Genomic DNA, 23,074 nt, shown 5'->3' with positions numbered 1-23,074 from the left:
AGGGCCCTGAAAAGGATAGCCTTAACCCTAGATGTCGGTTCGCAGAACGGGGAGGATGGGTGGGTCGGTGAGGAATCTAACTAACTAATGTTTCTTACAGATACATCATTACCGAAGGTAAGTAACTTGTTCATCAGAAAGAAACACGTTAGTTAGATTCCTCACCTTAGAATAGATACCCCAGCAATACCAACCCTGGAGAAAAGAACGGCCAAAGTAGCCATCTCTCCGGACTTGGCTGTCCAGGCAATAGTGCTTGGCAAACGTGTGCAGTGAAGCCCACGTCGCCGCCTGACAGATGTCCTGCAAGGGAACTACCCGTCCCAGGGCAGTAGTAGCCGCTGTGGCCTGGGTGGAATGGGCTGTCAGCCCAACAGGAGGGTCCTTTTTTGCCAAGGAGTACCAAATTTTAATGCACAACACGACCCACCGGGAGATGGTCCATTTGTGTACTGCTTTCCCCTTCTTAGCTCCTACGTATCCAACAAAAAGTTGGTCGTCCACACGGAACTGCTTGGTGCGGTCCAAATAAAAGGACAGCACCCGTTTTGGGTCCAGACGGTGGAGCCTCTCTTCCTCTTTGGAAGGATGCGGAGGCGGAAAGAAGGTGGGCAATGTGACATATTGCCCGATGGGAAAGGGGGTCAACACTTTTGGTAGAAAAGAAGGACGAGTCCGGAGGACAACCGAAAGAAAAGGAGGCTTAGACGACAAAGCCTGGAGCTCACTCACCCGTCTAGCCGAGGTGATAGCTACCAGGAAAGCAGTTTTCAGGGTCAGAAGACGAATGGGACAATTGTGAAGAGGCTCAAAAGGAGCACACACCAGAAAGGTCAGAACCAGATTCAAGTCCCACTGAGGCATTACGAAGGGGACAGGAGGGAACATGTGAGTAATGCCTTTGAGAAAACGTGAAACAACAGGGGACTTGAAAAGAGAAGGCTGATCAGGAAGCCGTAAGAAGGCAGAGATTGCAGCAAGATAACCTTTCAAGGAGCCCAGAGCAGAGCCCTGCTGGGCCAAAGAAAGAAGAAAGAGGAGAACCTCAGAAAGAGGGGCGGAAAGGGGATCCACAGCCTTTGCTGTGCGCCATGCCACAAATTTGTTCCACCAGCAGGCGTATACCGTCTTTGTGGAGGGACGCCTGGCTGCCAGAATGACATCACAGACTTCAGGAGGCAAGTCAAATGGCATCAACTGCCGCCGCTCAATCTCCACGAATGGAGGTGGAGGCTGGACAGGTTCGGGTGGAGGACCGTCCCCTGCTGCTGCGACAGAAGGTCCTCCTGAAGGGGCAGTCGTATCGGGGGATCGATTGACATACTGAGTAGCTCGGGATACCAGTACCTTCGTGCCCAATCCGGAGCCACTAAGATGACTTGGGCCCGGTCGCGCCTGATATTCTTCAGTACTCTGGGCAGAAGTGGTATAGGCGGAAAGGTGTACAACAGACCGCAACTCCACTCGCGACGAAAAGCGTCTCCGAGCGAGTGCTGCCTTGGAAATTCCAACGCGCAGAACTGCTGACATTGCGCGTTCTCTTCGGTGGCGAATAGATCTAACCAAGGCTCTCCCCACTGCAGAAAGAGACCTTGCGCCACGTCCGAGTTCAGAAGCCATTCGTGATCCATCATGCACCGGCGGCTGAGTTCGTCTGCTCTGGCGTTCAGACAGCCCGCCAGATGTTGAACCACCAGGGTGATGCCCTGGTGTTCCAGCCATGTCCAGAGGCGCAGAGCCTCCTGACAAAGGGTCCACGACCCCACCCCGCCCTGTTTGTTGCAATACCACATGGCGGTGGTGTTGTCCGTGAACACCTGCACGACACTTCCCCAGACAGAGGGAAGGAAGGCTTTCAGTGCAAGCCGGATCGCTCTCAGCTCCAAAAGGTTGATATGGAGTTGAGCCTCCGCCGGATAACAGAGTCCCCTGGTCTCCGCCTCTCCCATATGGCCCCCCCATCCCAGGAGGGACGCATCCGTCACTACTACGTGCTCCGGTTGGGGTAGGGAGAGGAATCTGCCGCTGACCCAATCGTGGTCCGTGAGCCACCACTGCAACTGTTTCGCAGTGCCCTCTGAGATCAAGACCTGGTTGGACAGGTTGCCTCGATGTTGGGCCCACTGAAACTTCAGGTCGCACTGCAGAGCCCGCATTCGCCACCTGGCGTAATGCACCAAAAGGATGCAAGAGGCCATCAGCCCCAGAAGACGCAGCACCAACCTGACCGAAACCCAGGATAGAGGCCGAAAGATGGGAATCAGAGCCTGAATATCCCGGACCCGCTATTCCGGCGGATAGGCCCGGAACTGCGCCGAATCGAGAACTGCTCCGATAAAGAGGAGCTTCTGGGAGGGACTCAGGTGCGACTTCGGCACATTGATGGAGAACCCCAGCGAATGCAGGAGGTCGGCCATAGTCTGGAGGTGGGAGACGACTTGCTGGGGCGAGCCCGCCTTCAACAGCCAGTCGTCGAGATAGGGGAAGACTGGAACCCCTAATCTGCGCAGATGAGCTGCGACCACATCCATCACCTTCGTGAACACCCGAGGGGCACTGGTGAGGCCGAAGGGGAGCACGGTGAACTGAAAGTGCTCCTGACCCACCGTGAACCGCAGGTAACGCCGGTGGGCCGGCAGGACGGGGATGTGAAAATAAGCGTCCTGCAAGTCCAACGCTACCATCCAGTCTCCAGGGTCCAGAGCAGCCAGAACCTGAGCCAAAGTCAGCATCTTGAACCGTTCCTTCCGGAGGAAGGCGTTGACGCTCCTGAGGTCCAAGATAGGGCGTAGGCCCCCTTTGCCCTTCTTGGGAAGCAGAAAGTAGTGGGAATAGCAACCACGACCTACTTCCGGACCAGGAATGCGCTCAACGGCCTCTTTGGCCAAGAGGGCCGAAACTTCCTCCCGCAGAAGATGCAAATGATTCCCCGACATACGGTGGTACTGCGGTGGCATGGCTGGAGGGGACGTCTCGAAGGGGAGGGAGTAGCCCCTTCGGACAATTTGCAGCACCCACCTGTGATGGATCGCCAGTGGAGCAGGTGATGGCGAACTCTGCCGCCCATTGGCGTGGAATGGGCCTGAAAGCTCGGACTAGGAGGGCTTTGAGGCGGATGCTGCCGGGGTGGATGTGGACTGACAGGCACGTTGTCCTCCAATACCGCCTCGGCGGAATCCACGTCCGCGACCGCGTGCAGGTTGGTTCTGCGGTCGGTGGCTGGGCGGACGTGAGGAGGCGCCCCTTCCTTGGCCACGAAAGGGACGAAAGGCGGAAGTTTGTGGCCATGGGGCCGAGAGACCCAAGGTCTTGGCCGTAGCTCGGGAGTCCTTGAAACGAGCCAACGCACTATCCGCCTTCTCACCAAAAAGGCGAGTGCCATCAAAGGGCATATCCATGAGGGTACTCTGGACATCCCCCGAAAAAGACATGGACCTCAGCCAGGCGTGGCGCCGGAGCGCCACCGTGGTGGAAATCGCCCTACCCAGCGAGTCCGTAGTGTCAAGTCCACACCTGATGGCGTGCCGTGCTGCATCTCGCCCATCAGCAATCGACTGGGTGAGTCGTGTCCGGGCCTCCTCCGGACACAGGGGCAGCACGTCCTCCACCGCATCCCACAGGGAGTGGGAAAAACAGTCCAAGAGGCAAGCGGTGTTCATAGACCGCAAACCCAAACTGAGTGATGAGAACAGCTTCTTCCCAAACTGTTCCAACCTCTTGGATTCCCGATCTGGAGGAGCGGACGGGAAGGAGGATTGGGAGGTTGAGGCCTGGATAACCAGACTCTCGGGGTGGGGTGTTGGGAGAGGAAACTGGGGTCGCCCGGAGCAGGGCGATGGTGCCAGGCCACGTTCCGATCCACAGGAGGAACTGTGGAGGGCTTGGACCAAGTGCCCTGCAGAACGTCGGTGAGGGCCTCATTGAACTGCAGCAGAGGCTCTGTGGAGCTTGCTGTCGGTTGAAGCACCTCTGTGAGGATGTTAGTCCTCACGGCCACAGCAGGCAACTCCAGCCCAAGGGCTTCGGCTGCCTTGCGCAGCACCACTGTGAAAGCTGCACCTTCCTCCGAGGCCACAGTCGGAGGAGAGATGAAACCAGCGTCTGGGGAGGTATCCAGGCCACTGGCATCCCCCAGTTCGTCTGCCCAGTCCTTTAAAAGTTGTGCCTGTCTGGCCAGAGGGTCTTCAGACCCCTCCCAGTCGCCCTCGTCATCAGATTCCCGATAAACAGGAGGAATGATCGGAGCCGGACGGTAGATGAATTGCTCATCCATCGGCGTCGGGTGCGGCGTCGAGCGGTGCCGCACCGGCATCGGGCCCGGACCGGGGCTAAACCGGGGAACGTAGTCGTCCGGGGACGGCGCCGGAGGTGGAATCGGTGACGGCACCGGCGAAGGAGGCGTTGTGAGGTCGACCGGCGCTGGTAGGGATCCAGGCCTTGATCCCTCGGGGACCTGCGGCGTCGGGACCGAAGTCACCGACGGCGCCGGGGCCGGAGCCGCCGGCACGCGAGGTCGCCCAGTCGAGCCCGCGGGGCCCGAAGGCGTGCCGGCAGGCGTCGACGGCGGAGCCAGGCCCCTCATGGCCGAGAGGAAGGCACTGACCTCCACCGGAGTCGCGTCAGTCCCAGGGACCCGCGGGTATGGGGATGGACGCGGCTCCTGCAGCTCCAACGGAGCCGCGGGGATGGGACCCCCCTGACCCTCAGCCGAGTCGCGCGACCGGCGAGGGGAGTCCGAAGAGTGGTATCGCCTCTTGGACTTCTTGGATCGCTTCGACTTACCCGAAGACTTCGAGCCAGACGAGCGATGACGTTGACTGCGGCTCCGCGATCGGTCCTTGGACATCCTCCTGGACCGGGACCCAGAGCGGCGCGGAGCCGAGTGCCGAAGCTCGAGAAGCTTACGGGACCGCTCCCGCCTAGCTTTCGATGTCAAGGCCTGACAATCGAGGCAAGACTCCGCGTCATGGTCGGCCCCCAGGCAGTAAAGGCACCGGCAATGGTGATCCGTCACCGACATCAGTCGATGACAGGCGTCACAGGCTTTAAAACCAGGCATCCTACTGGCACCAGAGTCGAGTCGACAGACCAAAAATAGTCAAAAAGTTAGTCAAAAAGTGACTAAGGGGTAAGCTCTTCCCGGATCGGCGCTTACTGGCGCGGAAAAAAGAAAAACTGACGTCAGCGCGCGAGGGCGGCATCTAAGTACTCCGACGACGTCATTCCGGCGCACGACGCCAACGACGGACGCGGAGCTGCAGACGATGCCTAGCGACGCGCAAGGGGTATTGCTACAAAAATCTTTCCGGATCCAGCCTGACGCCTGGGGATATTCTAAGGTGAGGGATCTAACTAACATGTTTCTTTCAGATTGTAGTTACAGCCCTCTCCTGAGCAATATAATGCTCCCAGTCCAGATTGGTAGGAGTGTCCCTCTGGTGGGCAGTGCACTCACTGCCTGTGCTACGGAAGTGCTGTGCTCGCGGATAGAAATGTTATCGTATGGCTCGGAGAAGTGTCTTAAGTACACTGATTAAGATATTTCAGCCCCTTTGGTGAGCGATTTAGATGGTAGCTCGAGCCCTCTGTTGGGCAATACACTGTGTGTGTGTGTTGGGGTACGGAGAGTTATGGGGCTCGTGCGGTCCGTGTGGTTAGGAGAATATGCCGCCTACATGGAGTTTCGTCAACCCTCTGCACATTGTGTCTAGTTTACTTCCTTGCATGTCCTGCTGCTCGCACCTTTGAGAAGAAGTGTGCGCACTGCCGCCGCTGGCACATCTGCCTGCTTCCTGCCCTCACTCCGACGCCTTGGTCCAGCACTCTTTACCCAGGACCGCTTCTTCCTGTCCTGTCCTGACCGGCACTGTCCGAAGCACTGGTCTCCCCTCTGACTGAGAACTCGTCAAATCCAGCACCGAAGTAGCGGATCGGACCCCATCCGTCCAGGCTGCAACCTACTGCTTGCCGCCATGTCCAGGAAGCAGAGGGGTGAGGGTCTGCTGCCCCCCGCCCTGTGTCTCGACCTCTGTTTGACCAGTTTTCACTGCAGGTTCTAGCTCTCCAAAGAACTCTGAAGGCATGTCTTCTTAAACTGACCAGCCAGCGTCTCTCTCTCTCTCTCTCTCTCTGTTGTGAAGGAGACCTGTAACGGCATCTCCTTGCCATGACATATCACTATCTCACACTGTGTTGTAGCATAATTCGACTGCGTGTCTCCCTTAACTCATGTCACTTTCTAATTTCTTAGTGGGCGAAGGTTTTGCCTATATTTCTCTGTTCACTGAGTGTAGAATAGCTCTTAAAAACTTTGGGGCAGAGTTATGAGCCCCTTGCGCCACTTTTCCGTCACTTTTCCCATGTTAAAAGTGACGCAAAAGTGGCGCAAGGGGCTCATAAATCTGCCCCTTTGTGTTTACTGACCTGTTTCTTTCAATTTTTTCATGTGAAAGTGTTGGCTGTACTCTGCACGCAACTGTCACAGTCCTACACTGCTGTAAGGGAGGTCTCTGCAAATGTGCCTCCATGCAGTGACATGTGAGTATCTCACATTGTAGAGAAGGAGCATCCACACATTGGCCTGTCTCTGTCTCACCCCTGGTATTAGGAATAAGGTATTAGGTATAAGCAACTATGCAGTGAAATGTCAATTTCTCACACTGCAGTGTGGGACATCGCTGCCATCCACGTAGTGAAAGTTCACCCTCTGAAGCTCTACAGTGCTTACAGTAACGTCACTGCAGTGTATGATAGTGGGAATGTTATGTTTTCAAGCAGTGACTCACTGTCTCACAGTGCAGTACATGAAAGGTTTTACAGTGAATCTCACTGTCCACGGGATGTTAAAAAGAGAGAATCAGATTAGTTCTTTCCCACACTCTACTTCAGTGCGGCTGAGACAGCCTGACAATTGAATCAGAAAATAGACTTTCACAAACCCTTAAAGAATGTGACCACAGCAGCCCCAGAATAGAGCTTACATCCTTAGACAAACTCTTAACGAGTGTTTGTGAGACAACTGGGATATTAACACCAGGTAACCAGAATAAAACTGCCCGAACCCCTGATCAGGACGGGTAGATATAACAAGCATGTGCAATGCAACAGGTCTCGCATTTACACGAGGTGGAGCTATTGGCATTGTAAATGACAATGCATTTTATTTATGTTTTCGTTTTTGAAACATAAATAAAACGCATTGTCATTTACAATGCCAATTTGAAACATAAATAAAACGCATTGTCAAGTTCAAGTTCAGACGTCTTTATTTCGATATTATTTCATCATAAAAGACATGCAATAAAACATTCCACTAATGACTAAAAACTCCAGATGTCAAAATTAAACATAATATTAAAAGATCAGGAAAATAAAATAAAGTACATACAAGAGTTAATTAGCACAAATCATCACTAATAAGCGGAGTTTAAACATATTATACACAATAAAATAGGATTAAAAGATATTAAAATTGTCGGTTAAAGACGTGTTAGAAATATGTACTTGTTATAAAGAGCAATTTAGCCACTATTACAATGTTGACTGGCTCTAATAATCCATGTCCAACCCAGAAATTTTGCAACGTCTATGGCCACTGGAATCGATGTATTAGTCCTTAAGAGCCATAATGCCTCCTGGCTCACCCGAGTTTTCATGTTTTTACAGATGGGTTTGAGCCATTTTCCTCGGGGGGCTGAGTAGGATGGACAAACAAAAAATACATGGCCTATGGACTCTTTTTTATCCCTACACCAAGAGCAGTACTCATTCGTCTGGCCACGCCATGTAGATGTAAAGGATCTCACTGGAAGTGACCCCACCCTAAACTGATGGTATAGTTTTCTATCACTGCTCTTTACAATAACATCCCAATACTCCTCTAAAGAGGGAGTGATCTTGTGTTCCAGGAATCTACCAGAAAGAGAAGTGGGATCTATCTGGACTATATGTTGATAACGTAAAGTCGCCCAGTACTGTTCTTTAAAATCCTTTTTTGAAGGAAAAATGCTATTACCTGGATCCGACCATAACTGATCATGGCCCATGTTTACCAGTATCGATCTCACATTTCTAAACCAAGGGATGTTAGCTGATCCCAAAATGGATCTAAAATCTAATATCTCCTTTGCAAAAGTAGCAAGTTCAGTTGTTGACCAGATCCTTCTCCACAGAGCAACGGATCTAAACCGTGCCACTTCGTCAATAGGGTAACAACCCAGGTCTAGTAACAAGGGTTTCAAGGGACTAGATTGGGGCAGGCCAATTAGGTTACGTAGAAATTTATTTTGGACTTTAACCAAGGAGGACAAGTCTGAAGAGCCCCATAAATCTGCACCGTACAGGATTGCTGAACTTATTTTGGCATTATAAATTCTTAATGCAGGGCCAATCCTTTTGGTTGTAGAGGTTCCTTGTTCCTTGATTAAGGTACCAGATAGTTGGGCAAATTTCAATGACAGGACATCAACCTGTGGTTTCCATCTTAACTTGTTTTCAAGTGCAATCCCTAAATATGTCATAACTTCCACCTGTTCTAGTTCGACACCATTCATCCTAACGTGACCCTTCTGTGGCTTATTTCTAGTAAACACCATAAATTTTGTCTTGCTGATATTGACTTGAAGGTCGTTGTCTTTACAAAACTCTTCAAACTTATTTATGGCGAGTTGGAGCCCCTTTTGAGTCTTGGATAGAATGAGGGTATCAACCGTATCATCCGCAAAGATGAGAAGTGGGAATTTAGTACCACCTAAAATAGGGGCATCAGTGGGAGTGTCTACAAAGTACTGTACGACCCTGTTGATGAATAACAAAAACAGTGTCGGTGCAAGGACACATCCCTGGCGGACGCCACGGGTGACTGGAAACCTCTCTGTTATCTGTCCTTGCCTGCCCCATCTCACCTGGGCAAAGTTAGCCTCGTGTAATCTTATTATTATATCCAGGAGTGCTAACGGCATTCCCATGTTCCTTAGGGCAGCCCATAGCTTTTCTCTTGGTACGAGGTCGAATGCAGACTTTAAGTCTACAAACGCTGCGTAGATAGTTCCACCGCCCAAGGTCACCACCTTCCAGTATATAAGAAGGAATCTAAACACCTGATCAATTGTACTGACACTGGGTCTAAATCCTGCTTGCATAGGAGATAATATATTCTCAATCTCCATCCATTCAAGGATTTTAACCAACACCATCCTAGATACAACTTTCTGAATTGAATCTATTAGACTTATAGGGCGATAATTTTCCGGGGCCGAGCGTTCCCCCTTCTTAAATATAGGTAAAATTTCCACCCCACGCCATGAATCCGGAATTTGGGCACCACTTGCAATGGCATTAGCTATAAAAGTGATATAAGGGACCCAATTCAATAAATCAAATTTGAATAAGTCAGCCGGGATACAACCAATGCCAGGGGCTTTACCTGCTTTAATCAAACCCAGTGCAAACTCTGCATCAGTATTCTCAAAAACTATAGGTGGACAGATCAGTGATTCACTCAATGAAAGAGCAGGTAAGCCACTCACAGTTTCTGGTTCACTACCCCTAAACTGGTGCTCAAAATATTCTACCCACACTTCTGGCGAGACAAAATTCGTCGGGATCTGGCAGTCCTGATTACTACCCCATTTGACTATCTGCCAAAACTTGGTCTGGTCCTTTGATTTACTGGCTTCATACAAGTCCAGCCAATGCAAATCATCCCATTCTCTCCTTGACTCTCTTTGTACCTTTTTATACGCAAGCCTAGCCATCCTAATTTCTGGTACATCTCTAGATTTTAAGGCTTTAACCAGGTGAGTATGTGCCTGTCTACAGGAATTATTATACCATTTCTTTCCTGTTTTTGGGACCTTTAAGTTCATGGGTTTAAAACTTGTAGTAAAAAGACATTTTAAGACACCAAAGAGCTTGTCATGCTGTCCAATTATGTACGATAATTGGTTCAACGGGTCAACCAGAGCTTGCAAAGCAGATAAAGTGGAAGAGACCTCTAATGAAGTTCTGTCTAATATCATAGGATCCTCCACTATCCTGCTCCACCTAAACCTTCTACTGTCGTTTGTTAGAATTGCCTCTGCAGTTGTACACTCAGTCAGAATTAATCTCCTTAGGCAGTCCTTTAGATTTAGACCAAGCACTAACGGGTTATGGTCGCTCTCAGGTCGAGCCATTATTAACATATCCTCCAATAGCGCCCAGTACTCGACCCCGATTAAGATATAATCAATTCGACTAGTACTGGTGCCGTTGTCAAATGTGGCTCGGCCTTCTTTATCAGAATGTGATCGGCCATTAACCGCTCTCAACCCCCACTCAAGACACAAACCCATCCATTGCAGTGCAGCCTCTGTCCCTCGCTTAATCGGTTTAAGTTCGAGGGGAGGGATATTCCATTGCACATCTTCTTCAACAAATATGTCCACTCCCTCATATTGGAGTGGTTCGAAGGTACAATTAAAATCCCCCGCCACTACCACGAACTTATCCCTACCGATATTATTAAGGAGGAGATCTAATTCTCTAATAACCAACGGACTACGTCCCCCAGGGAGTCCGCGAGCATATATGTTGACAATAAAAATCTCCTGGAGGTTGGGACTCGTCAGCATAATCCCAAGAATATCAGGAGTATCCACTAACACTTCATTGATCCTATAACTGAGTGACTGGCTCACCCAAATAGTTAATCCCCCGGAAGCTCTGCCCATTCTACCCCTCTGGGCGGGTTTGTAGAAATTAATATACCCATGTCTATAAATAGGATCAAGGGCCCAGGTTTCCTGAAATATTAAAATGTCCTGGTTGTCCGCAAAGTCAGCCCACTCACCTAGGCCTACCTTTGCTTTTCAGCCCCGCAATATTCCAGGAAGCTATTTTAAGCGGGGTATTCATACTAGGGGATTGAGAATGTTCAATAGCCTGGAGACTAATACTCGATAACCCTCCACTCTCCAACAAGGAATCCCTGTCTGTAAATATCCTGGTTGGAAATGCGGACTGCCCCTTTCCTTGCACACCCTCCGTTATCGCCGTCACCAACTCCAATGGGCTACCTAAAATTAATCCATCAGGGACAGCTACTTCCCCCCCTAATGTACCAGTCCCTATGGAGACCGCTTCAGAATTCATCGGCCAACTGTTTTTACCGTGCCTGTATAAAAGTCAATCTACCCCCTCTAGACCTATAAGGGGCTCGAACCGGTTGGACAAAGGAAGGTGTCGCTCTATCTGGACTACAGGATTTCCCCCCAGGTGTCTTCTCCTATATGAATTGAAAAGTAAGTGGGAAGAGCCACTAGTTGAGCGAGGGTAGAAATAATCAAGACCTAAGGATTGTATATCTCCCTCCCTCCCAAATCTTGGCTCTCTGCGGATAAAATCAACCACCCAAGGGTCCCTAAAATTCACAATGATACAGTCACCCTCTAAGTCCTTTGGACATTGTCCCACCCAATTCACCCTTCTAACACAGAGTATCTCAGTGTTAGAGAAGGGAGGGCGAGTTATTTTCTTATTAAGCCAAAATATGACTTTATTTTTTAGCTCTCTATCTGATTCTTGTCTATCCTCCCCCAATGAAGGGACTCCCACCAGAATGATAGTGTAAGGTGTGGATTCTGGGGGAAGATTAACACAAGGCAATCGCTGCTTATTTTTCTCCTTCTCCAACCGAGAATACCCAGTTAGCCCATTAGCTGGAACTGGATCTTGCAGAGCAACCTTTGTTTTAGACACCCCCACCGCCCCAGTATGCCTAGCCTGTGTGGTAACTATAGTGGTTTTGCCTACATGGGGAATATCCGTACTATGTTGTACTTCTTGGGAATTAGGAATGTCATTTACAACTGGTGTTAAAGCGCTTGTTCCATTATCTAGCCCTGTTTTTTGGGGTTCAACAATCAGTACGTTAGGGTTTTCCATTCCTTTAACTAATTTGTTCAGTACGTCTGTGTTTAATAAAACAAGGTTCTCCAACTTGTCTAATTTCGAATTAATCAACCTTGTTCTCTCCACTAGGGGTACGATCAAGGATTTGATTAGGGTTTCCAGTTTACATAAAAGACCATCAGCAGCACTACTCGTGGGGGTCTGTTGGGCTGGACCTCTTTTGACCAAAGTTGGGCTTGTTGGCTGGGTAGTATCATTAGGGATCAAAGTTTTCCCAGTTTTGTTAGGGATTTTGGGCATTTTAGCAGTTCCACCCTTCTGGGGACCACCCCCTCTTTTCCTTTTGTTTGGTTTGGTATTTACCATTGAGCCTATTTTTTGGGTTTCTGTAGTGGGTCTATGTGACGGAGAAGGGCTAGAAACTCTACTGAATAGGCTACTAGAAATCATACTAGGTGGAGAATGATTGGGGGTAGAACGATCCGCTGAATTGTCCGCAACCAGAATCGTTGGGCTTGAGCAGGATCGAGATTCCTGGGTAATAATAGGTTTAGGTGATCTTAAGGGGTCAGGGGAGATCACAGTCCCAATGTGGCCTAAAGATGAGCGTTTCCCTGTATTGAGATCTAGGGACAGACGTTTCTCAGTAAGAGCAATCTCTTTCTCTTAAATCACTGTTGCTCGTTTTATGAATTGGTCCATTGTTCCACTGACCACCCCACCCGTGGTTGACAATTGAGCAATTCTTCCCTTCCCAGAGCGTAATGCCATAACTGGTTGGTGACAGTACTACAATACAATAAATCGCAAACAATGAACAACTTAAAAACCAGATTTAAGGGGAATAGCCCAGCCCGGCCTCAAACGACCTCGGACGGCCTCAGACGGTCCCGCCCTTGTCCCGGGATGCTCCCACGGCGCTCCCGCGCAGCGGTATGATCTGCTTGCTTTAAAGAGAGGGAGAGTGGTTAGGGGGCGGGGCAGGCATGCAGGGAGAGCGGACCAGGTGATGTTAATTGGTCATGCAGGGACTCCTGGGAGATGAAGTCCCTGTAAATACGCTCGCAGCCCTGTAGCCAGTTGAACCCTCACCTTTCCCAAACACAGCGCCTCTGCGCCAGTCCCGGTACAAACACAGTCGGCAAGCCCAAACAACGAAGCGGGACCCGCGGAGAGGGTCCGGCGAGCAGTGGACAAATTCACGGGCAGAAGCACATCAGTTCTCCAGTACTGCTACACCTCCTCACGATCACCAGCGACTTAAATGAGTGTCCCTCGGTCTCACAGGAAGCGGCAGGTTTTACTCCTTCGTGGTCAGGGGGCGGGGCAGGCATGCAGGGAGAGCGGACCAGGTGATGTTAATTGGTCATGCAGGGACTCCTGGGAGATGAAGTCCCTGTAAATACGCTCGCAGCCCTGTAGCCAGTGGACAAATTCACGGGCAGAAGCACATCAGTTCTCCAGTACTGCTACACCTCCTCACGATCACCAGCGACTTAAATGAGTGTCCCTCGGTCTCACAGGAAGCGGCAGGTTTTACTCCTTCGTGGTCAGGGGGCGGGGCAGGCATGCAGGGAGAGCGGACCAGGTGATGATAATTGGTCATGCAGGGACTCCCGGGAGATGAAGTCCCTGTAAATATACCCGCAGCCCTGTAGCCAGTTGAACCCTCACCTTTCCCAAACACAGCGCCTCTGCACCAGTCCCGGTACAAACACAGTCGGCAAGCCCAAACAACGAAGCGGGACCCGCGGAGCGGGTCCGGCGAGCAGTGGACAAATTCACGGGCAGAAGCACATCAGTTCTCCAGTACTGCTACACCTCCTCACGATATCCAGAGACTTAAATGAGTGTCCCTCGGTCTCACAGGAAGCGGCAGGTTTTACTCCTTCGTGGTCAGGGGGCGGGGCAGGCATGCAGGGAGAGCGGACCAGGTGATGTTAATTGGTCATGCAGGGACTCCTGGGAGATGATGTCCCTGTAAATACGCTCGCAGCCCTGTAGCCATTTGAACCCTCACCTTTCCCAAACACAGCGCCTCTGCGCCAGTCCCGGTACAAACACAGTCGGCAAGCCCAAACAACGAAGCGGGACCCGCGGAGCGGGTCCGGCGAGCAGTGGACAAATTCACGGGCAGAAGCACATCAGTTCTCCAGTACTGCTACACCTCCTCACGATCACCAGCGACTTAATTTACATTATCATTTACAATCAGGTCTGGACTGGCCGTAGCGGGCACCGGGCAATCCCCCGGTGCGCCGCAAGGGTGGGGTCCGGTTTTGGGCCCCTGGGGGCCGTTTTTGTTACAGGGCCGTGTTTGCAGCATAGCTGCAAAATCGGCACTGTAACAAAATCAGCTGAAAACCGGCCCTGGCAAAGAGCTCAGCGGCACCCCCAAGCCCCGGGGGGCCGGCCGAACACTTTGCCAGGGCCGGTTTTGGTTCCCAGAACGGCCCTGTTTACAATGCCAATAGCTTAAACTCGCGTAAATGCGAGACCTGTTGCATTGCAAATGCTTGTTCTTTCAGTAAATGGGACAGGGCACTGCATCCTGTAATAGCAGCCATAAGAGATATTTCTCGGTTTATGCCAGTCAATCAGAAGCTTTGGGTCCACATACCCAAAATGGATGATCGAAAAAGAACACACTCATCCTATCAGATTCGTTTATTTTTTAATTTAGTCTTCAGTTGGTTTTCAAACCTGGATTTGCAGACCACATGCAGACTAACAGTTCAGATTTATCTATGTTTTTTAACTCTTTTTAAGCCCACCCGATAACTTGTTTTAAATGCTAATTTCTCAAAAACGATTGAAAGGTTTACACAAAAACAATCAAAGGCACTTCCGTTCATACATTTATTTCTGGAGAGGGAAGAAAAGGATCTTTTGGGAGTTAAAATGGGAAATTAATTTTCTTGACCCCTTTTTACAACACCGCCACAGATCTGCACGAAACCCGTCATGCCCAACTCAAATTAGGTGACTATTTCTTGGGAACATTTCAGCAAGATTCATCACATGACTCCAAAGGTATTAAGAAAACAGAAGCGGTCCTTCAATGGAAACCCTGACCTTACCATAACTACACAGTCACTTTCACCGCCTGTGTAAAGCATATATATGTAATTCATGTACATAATTATTAATTTTGAACAAAAACCCACCATTTCCAATATATACACAAACGCATCACACACCCTCACTCACATATGCGTCAGTTTGCTTACCCAAAGCTGCAGACACCAGCTGAACCTGAAGCTTCTGCACAGTGATTGCCATGTTACATTGGGCCATATGCTGTGTTATAATTGTGCTGTAAATCGACTGAAGTGCATCCTGTCCTGGGAAACTCACAGCAAACACACAAAATCGTCTCTGTAAAAAGACCAAAATTACATATGAGAAGCTGATCATGGTGTAAAAGTTGATAAGAGACAGGCTGTCACTATTGCACATCATGAAAACTGCTCAGTGGTGGTGGAGAAGCGAGATAAGAGTAATTAAGTAAAAAACATACTGGTATAAGCTGAGCTGTGGTCACCATAATACTGTTATGAGACTTGGAGAGTGAGGAGGGGCAGTAACTACCACAATAAAATGAGATTGCATATTTCAACAGTACCAAGATGCAAATCGGTAATAAATAACAAATAGCTCACAGACAAAAGCAAGAGTACTTTTCAAAAACATGGAAGCTAGAAATATAGTTTACAGTATTTTATCACTCCCACCTCTTACTGGCCACAGGATATTAGGGGCCCTATCCGATGACTTTTCTACACAATATGGCCACGCTGATCCATTTGGGCACGCCTATCTAACATTCACACTCCTTACCATCATTCTTCCATTATCGTTTCTTCCTCTTCCTGTGTTTGTTGTCTTCTATTCCAAAGCCTCTACCAGTCCGAAAGAAATAAGCAGCACCGTTGCCTGAGCTCCAGGGCATCCTCTATGTACCATTTAGCCAAACTGAGCTTTTGGCCAGAGAATACCAGCAGCTCCTTAAGCCCAGCATATGTCCGTACTTGCCATCAAGCCCACTTAAACCTTTGGCCTGAGTGTCTGCAGCTTTGTGACTTTGTAGGTGTGCAGAAATAAGCTGGAGATACAGTGAACCAATTTCTAGATTATTTACCGGTTATCTTCGATTCCACATTCCTCGTCCTATCACTTAGTAATTGTAGGAAAGTAGGATCTGCTTTTATAGTCACCTCCACTTTTTGCTGGTGTCATTATGTTTTACTGACTGGTCTGACTAGGATCCTCCTAAACAGGATGCCAGACTCTGTGCTTCTTCCCTAAATTGGACATGGTGAGTACTAGGTAAACCTCAGATTGGCTACTGATGTACCCTTGTAAGACCCTAGTATATGGTACCAAGGTACCCAGGGCATAGGTACATCAGGGGTCCCCCATGGGCTGAAGCATGTATTATGCCACCCATGGGAGTCCACGCAAATTGTGACAACAGACCTGCCATTGAAGCCTGGGTAAGCTGTTGCTAGCACCATGTGAGAAACTGGCTTAGTTTATGGTGCACACTTATGTAAGTGGGGACCTGCACCTATCCAGATAACCCTTATAGGGATTTTAGTGGTCTTCGGGAACCTTAGAAAGCTCTCTTAGTGGTAGCTGTGGATAGCAGCCTTCAGGCTTAGTCCAGAAGGAGTGTAAAGCAGATTGTTTTACCAGAGTAAAATCTTATTGGTTTAGATTAAGTAAAAAAGAACCACACAGTGTATTTATAAAAATATATATTTATTATAAGACACTCGCTAACATTTACAAGTATCTCCTACCCGGAGATATACAAAATACACAGAATACTTTGCAAATAAACAGGTAAGTAGCTCGAATACACAGTGGTCGCCAGGGGGAGACCAAACCATATACTAAAATAGTGGTATGCGAACCACGACTCAAGACTATACCCAGAAGAGGTAGAAGTGCTTGGGTCCCAAGAAACCACCCGAGGTAAGTAACCAGGAACCCCACGGAGGCCTTGTGCAGAGTGGGAATACGACCGCAGGCTGAATAAAAATCAATGGGTAAGTCACAGTTGCAATTTTAAAAAAGGACCCTTCCCAGTGGACCCTGAAGAAACCCCGTGGAAGACAGATGGTTAGAGAGCCACCCAACCCATGGATACCCTAGAAACCGGGATACCTATACTAGGGAAGCCGGGTGCATAGGTGTGAATTGGCGTCGGAAACCATTGTCAAACTCAATGGAGGACTTCAGAAAGATGCCGCTGCTGAAGAAGATGAAAGTGTCTGGTGGAACCCAAAGGTAAATTCAAGATGAGAAGTACCTGCAAGCAGAGGAGACAGAGTCTATGCCACTCAAGAGTAACCAGGAGGCACAGAAGATGAATGCCCACCGATGTCGGGAGCCCGAAGATCTTAGTGAAAGGAAGCCAACAAGCATTTGCAACGGCAAGTCGAGGCAGTGCACAGGGGTTCAGTCCGTGCGGCTTAAGAGGGGTACTGGCCTCAAACTTGGTGAGAGAACTGGGCAGGCCTTCAGGGATGTGAAGAACCACCACCTGTTTTGCTGAGCCATTCAGAGTCCACGGGAGCCCGGGATCAGCAGACCAGTCAGCTTCGTTGCGGTGCCTGCAGATGCAGGAAAGTGACTCCTTCACTTCAAGGGAGATTCCTTCAGGTGCCTTGGATGTCCACAGGCCTTGAAAGGTTACTGTATGGTGCACAGACATTGCAGCAGACAAGCAGGGTGATGAGACCAGGAGCAGCAGGAGTCTTCCCAGTTGCAGTCTTGATACCCAGAGCCAAGTCCAGTGAAGTCACGAGTGGTGTCTTGATAGAAATCTTGTTCCACGCCAAATCTAGGGATCCACCTACAGGTAAGCAGTACCGTAAGGAAAGTGTTGGGACAATTCAGGGTTCCCTCCCAGGGGAGGGGTCAAACAGTGGGGAGGATACTCCCATTGTCTTGGTCTAGTTTTGCGGCTCCCTAAGCTGGTTTGAACTGCTAGTCCAGTAGTACTTGTGCCAAAATTTCAGACCAAGGGTGGAAAAAGAGAAATTAGGTTTTCCGTTGACTAGTGAGGTCTCAGTGCAGTCACTAGGACTGATGGCCATCCTATTCCTAGGGCAGATGAGCTTATATGTACTCTGGTCTCAGCCAAGTATCTGAGCACATTTGACATGACTGCAGGCTACTGGCAAATCAGGCTAGCTGAGGATGCCAAGACTAAAACAGCATTTTTAACCCTTAGTGGGCACTATCAATTTGTGGTAATGTCCCTTGTTCTGACAAATGCACCTGTTACATTTCAGAGGTTGCTGAACAAAGTCCTAGCAGGTGTGGAAGCCTATAATGCAGCATATCTATATGAAATTGCTGCCTTTAGTTCCACCTGGTAGGATCGCCTGGTCCACCTCAAGAATGTTCTGGAGGTCCTGCAAAAGGCAGGGCTCACTATCAAGCCCACCAAGTGCCAGACAGGGCAGAGCAAGGTTGTGTACGTGTGCCACCTGGTAGGTGGAGGCCAGGTTCAACCATGGGAGAGAAAAATCCAGATCATTGTGTACTGGATTGGTCCCACAACCCAGACTCAGGTCAGAGCTTTCTTGGGCCTGACTGGGTACTACAGAAGATTTGTCATGAGATATGGGTCCATTGTGACTCCCCTGAATGATCTCACATCCAAGAACATGCCAAAAAAGGTTCAGTGGACAGTTAGCTGTCAAGCGGCATTTGGTGACCTGAAGCAGGCCATGTGCACTGCTCCCAATCTGCAAAGTCCTGACTACTCTAAAACTTTAATTGTCCAGACAGATGCATCTGAGATAGGGGTAGGGGCTGTGTTATCAAAACTTAGTGCAGAGGGACAGGATCAACCAGTAGTTTTTATCAGCGGAACGTTGACCTACAGGGAGAAACATTGGTCAGCCATTCAGAGGGAGGCCTTTGCTGTGGTCTGGGCCTTAAAGTAGCTGAGGCCATACCTGTTTGGCACTCACTTCATTGTTCAGACAGACCACAAGCCCCTCTTATGGTTTAAACAGATGAAGGGTAAAATCCCCGAACTTTTGAGGTAGTAGATTTCCTTACAGGGAATGGAATTTACAGTGGAACATAGACCTGGGAGTAACCATGCCAATGCAGAGTGAGTCTCCAGATATTTCCACCTAGAAAATGAAGACTCAACTGGGCAAGGTTAGTCTCATCTCCTTTCGTTTGGGGGGAGGGTTGTGTAGGAAAGTATGATTTTCTTTTATGGTTATCCCACTTTTTGCCTGATGTTATGCTGTTTCTGACTAGTCGGACTGGGATCCTCCTAACAGGACCCCAGTCTATTTGCTTTCACCCCTAAATTGGCTATGGTAAGTACTTAGGTACACCCCAGACATGCTACTGGTGTACCCTTATAAGTCCCTAGTATATGGTACCAAGGTACTCAGGGCCTAGGTACACCAGGGGTCTCCCATGGGCTGAAGCATGTATTTTGCCACCCAAGGGAGACCACTCAAACTGTGACTACAGACCTGCCATTGCAAGCTGTGTAACGTGGTGCTAGCACCACTTACAACAGATTTAAGTTTTCTTATATCTGAGGTCACTGCAATTAAAAGCTATAAGTGATCCCCAACGAAGGCCTTTCAATCCTGAAGGCAGGGTGCTCAGTTCTAAGTATGAGGGTGTCCCTGCATGAGCAGGACACCCCTACAACCGTCGGAGTCCATTCTCACAGGTTGTAAGTGCATTAGCCATTATGATTTATAGAGTGGCCATGCGTCATTACGCGATGACCATCTCTAAACTGTCTGGAATTAACCCTATTGTGTTCGGTATCAAACATGTTGTAAAGCTCCTCTGGGAGGCCCTCAGTGTTCCCCGTACCAGTGTTCTAGACCCGGACAGCAAACTATGGCTGCTGCCGACCAGAGACACGATTCTGCCCTCCTGCTGCTAAGTCAAGCTCGAGCAGAGGAAGGCAGGACAATAGGTATCTTGTCACAGGGAGGTGTGACCACCTCCCAGACAGGATTTAGTGTATTAGGACAGAGTGGGGCGGCTTGCCAGTGCCACTCAGTGTGCTTGAAGGGCACATTTGGAACCCTCCTTGCATACTCCAGTTTATACCAGCTCAGGGAGCTGTGGGCTTCCGCTCTGGTGCGAAACTGGACAAAAGACATGGGAATATCCTCCCCACTGTCTGACCCCTCCTCTGGGAGGGACCCCTGAATCGTCCCAACCCTTTCCTCAGGGTATTTAAGGGCTTACGTGTGGGTGGGTCCCTAGATCTGTTGTGGAACATGATTCAGATCAGACACCACTTCATCTTCGACGGTCTGGGCTCCATGGACTTTGCTGGACTTGCCTGGACACCGAAACTCCAACTGGGAAGACTCGTGCTGCTCCTAGTCTCATCATCCTGCAAGGCTGATGCAAAGTCTGTGCCCGTGCTCCATACAGGATCCCCACAAGGATTCTGGACATCCAAGTCACCTGAAGATATCTCCCTTGAAGTAAAGGGGTCACTTCCTTGCATCTACAGGCACCGCAACACAGCTGACTGGTTTGCTGATCCTGGGCTCTCACAGACTCCGAAAGGCTCAGCAGCACAGGTGGTGGTTCTGCAACTTCCTCAAGGCCTGCACTGTCTTCATACCAAGTTTGGAGCAAGTATCCCCGGAACTGCTGGAACAGAACCCCTGTGCACCACATCGACTTGCCATTGCCAAGGCTTGTTGGCTCTCTTTACCAGAGATCTTCGGGATCAAGGAAGCTCAAGCCTCAAGCATTTCCTACTACCAAGATCTTGGTCCTCACCACTTCTCTGGCATGGTGGGCTTGCGTCTTTGTTGAGCTGCTCTAGGTCCTCTTGCGACTCCTGTGCCTCTGGCCTGTGGGTCTTCTTGAGAGTCTTCCTTGACTCCAATGGGCTCCTCTAATTTCTTGGGGCATACTCTGACTCCCCTTCTCGTGGTGAGTCACTTGGGCCCTGCTGGTCCTGACACTGCACCTTTTTTGCTTGCCACGTAGTTTGCGGTTGCCAAGGCTTGTTGGTGCTCCCGACAGACACCGACCCCTCAGTTCTTGATATCCGACATAGGAGAGCTCGTGAACGGTTCCTGTTCTTCTTCAGTGTAGACTGATCCACTCAGCTGCAGCTCCAAGGTCATTAGCAACTCTACTGCATCTACAGACATCGGTGGGCATTCGTCTTCCGTGCCTCCTGGTCTCCCCTGAGTGGCATAGACTCTGTCCCCTCTGCTTCCAGGTTATTCTCAACTTGAATCCATTTTTGTCTTCAACCGGACACTATCACCTTCCTCGTCAGCGGCATCTTCCTGAAGTGCTCCTTTGGGTTCGACAGTTGTTTCCAATGCCTCTTTGCGCATATGCACTCAGCTTCCCTGGTGTAGGTATCCTGGTTCCTAGGGTATCGACAGGTGGGGTGGCTCTCCAACCTTCTGTCTTCCACAGGGTTTCTTCAGGATCCACTGGGAAGGGTCCTTCTTCTTTAAAATTGCAACCACAAATTACCCATTGACTTGAATTGAGCACATGGTCGTGTTTGCACACTGTACACTGCCTCCATGAAGTTCCTGGGTATTTACCTTGGGTGGTTCCTTGGGTCCCCAGCACTTCTACATCTTCTGGGTCCAGTCTTGACTCGATGAACAAGTTACTTACCTTCGGTAACGATGTATCTGTAAGAAACATTAGTTAGTTAGATTCCTCACCTTAGAATATCCCCAGGCGTCAGACTGGATCCGGAAGATTTTTCGTCAGCAATACCCCTTGCGCGTCGCTAGGCGTCGTCTGCGGCTCCGCGTCCGTCGTCGGCGTCGTGCGCCGGGATGACGTCGTCGGAGTACTTAGACGCCGCCCTCGCGCGCTGACGTCAGTTCTTGTACATAGCCTTCCGCGCCAGGAACGCAGAGCCATGCAAAGACCGACACTGGTGCCAAAAACAAAATCTAGGGGCCTGAAAAGGATAACCTTAACCCTAGATGTCAGTTCGCAGAACGGGGAGGATGGGTGGGTCGGTGAGGAATCTAACTAACTAATGTTTCTTACAGATACATCGTTACCGAAGGTAAGTAACTTGTTCATCTGAAAGAAACACGTTAGTTAGATTCCTCACCTTAGAATAGATACCCAAGCAATACCATCCCCGGTGGTGGGTCTGCGAACCAAGATCACACCAGAAAGTCCTGGAGGACAGAACGGCCAAAGAAGCCATCCCTCCGGACTTGGCTGTCAAGGCAATAATGCCTGGCAAACGTGTGTAGCGAAGCCCACGTCGCCGCCTGACAGATGTCCTGCAAAGGGACTCCCCGTCCCAAGGCAGTAGTAGCCGCCGTGGCCCGAGTAGAATGGGCGCGCAGCCCAACAGGAGGGTCCTTTTTAGCCAAGGAATAGCAAATTTTTATACACAAAACGACCCACCGAGAGATGGTCCGTTTGTGCACAGCTTTCCCCTTCTTAGCGCCCACGTACCCAACAAAAAGCTGGTCGTCCACCCGGAACTGTTTTGTGCGGTCTAGATAAAAGGAGAGCGCACGTTTTGGGTCCAGACGGTGGAGCCTCTCTTCCTCTTTGGAAGGATGCGGAGGCGGAAAGAAGGTGGGCAAGGTGACCGACTGCCCAAGGTGAAATGGAGTCACCACTTTAGGAAGAAAGGAGGGACGAGGCCGAAGGACAACCTTGTCCGGATGAACAGACAGAAAAGGAGGCTTTGAAGATAAAGCCTGGAGCTCACTCACCCGTCTAGCCGAGGTGATGGCTACCAGAAAAGCAGTCTTTAGAGTTAGAAGACGAAGAGGGCAATTGTGAAGAGGCTCGAAGGGAGCGCACATCAGGAATGTCAATACCAGATTCAAGTCCCACTGAGGCATTACAAAAGGGACAGGAGGGAACGTGTGTGTAATGCCTATGAGAAAGCGTGTAACCACAGGGGACTTGAAAAGAGAAGGCTGATCAGGAAGCCGCAAGAAGGCGGAGATGGCAGCAAGATAACCTTTCAGGGTGCCCAGGGCAGAGCCCTGCCGGGCCAGAGAAAGAAGGAAGAGGAGAACCTCAGAAAGAGGGGCGGAAAGGGGATCCACAGCCTTTGCTGTGCACCATGCCACAAATTTGTTCCACCGGCAGGCGTATACCGACTTTGTGGAGGGACGCCTGGCTGCCAGAATGATATCAC

General features: G+C 49.9%; 1 protein-coding gene across 2 annotated transcripts in view; it reads right to left on the bottom strand.

Annotated features, from left to right (window-relative positions):
* The window catches only part of DNAH17 (dynein axonemal heavy chain 17), a 14,992,541-nt gene that overhangs the window by 6,503,552 nt on the left and 8,465,915 nt on the right, over positions 1-23,074 (bottom strand). For both annotated transcript variants that reach the window (XM_085617470.1, XM_085617471.1), the window contains one exon: positions 15,123-15,270. In XM_085617470.1, coding sequence (XP_085473596.1) covers positions 15,123-15,270 — 148 coding nt within the window. The remainder of the gene's footprint in view (positions 1-15,122; positions 15,271-23,074) is intronic.

The sequence above is a fragment of the Triturus cristatus genome, chromosome 7, assembly GCF_964204655.1.
Source record: "Triturus cristatus chromosome 7, aTriCri1.1, whole genome shotgun sequence".
Lineage (NCBI taxonomy): Eukaryota > Metazoa > Chordata > Amphibia > Caudata > Salamandridae > Triturus > Triturus cristatus.
Note: the sequence above shows the minus strand (reverse complement) of the source record. Positions and strands in the feature narration are given on the sequence as shown.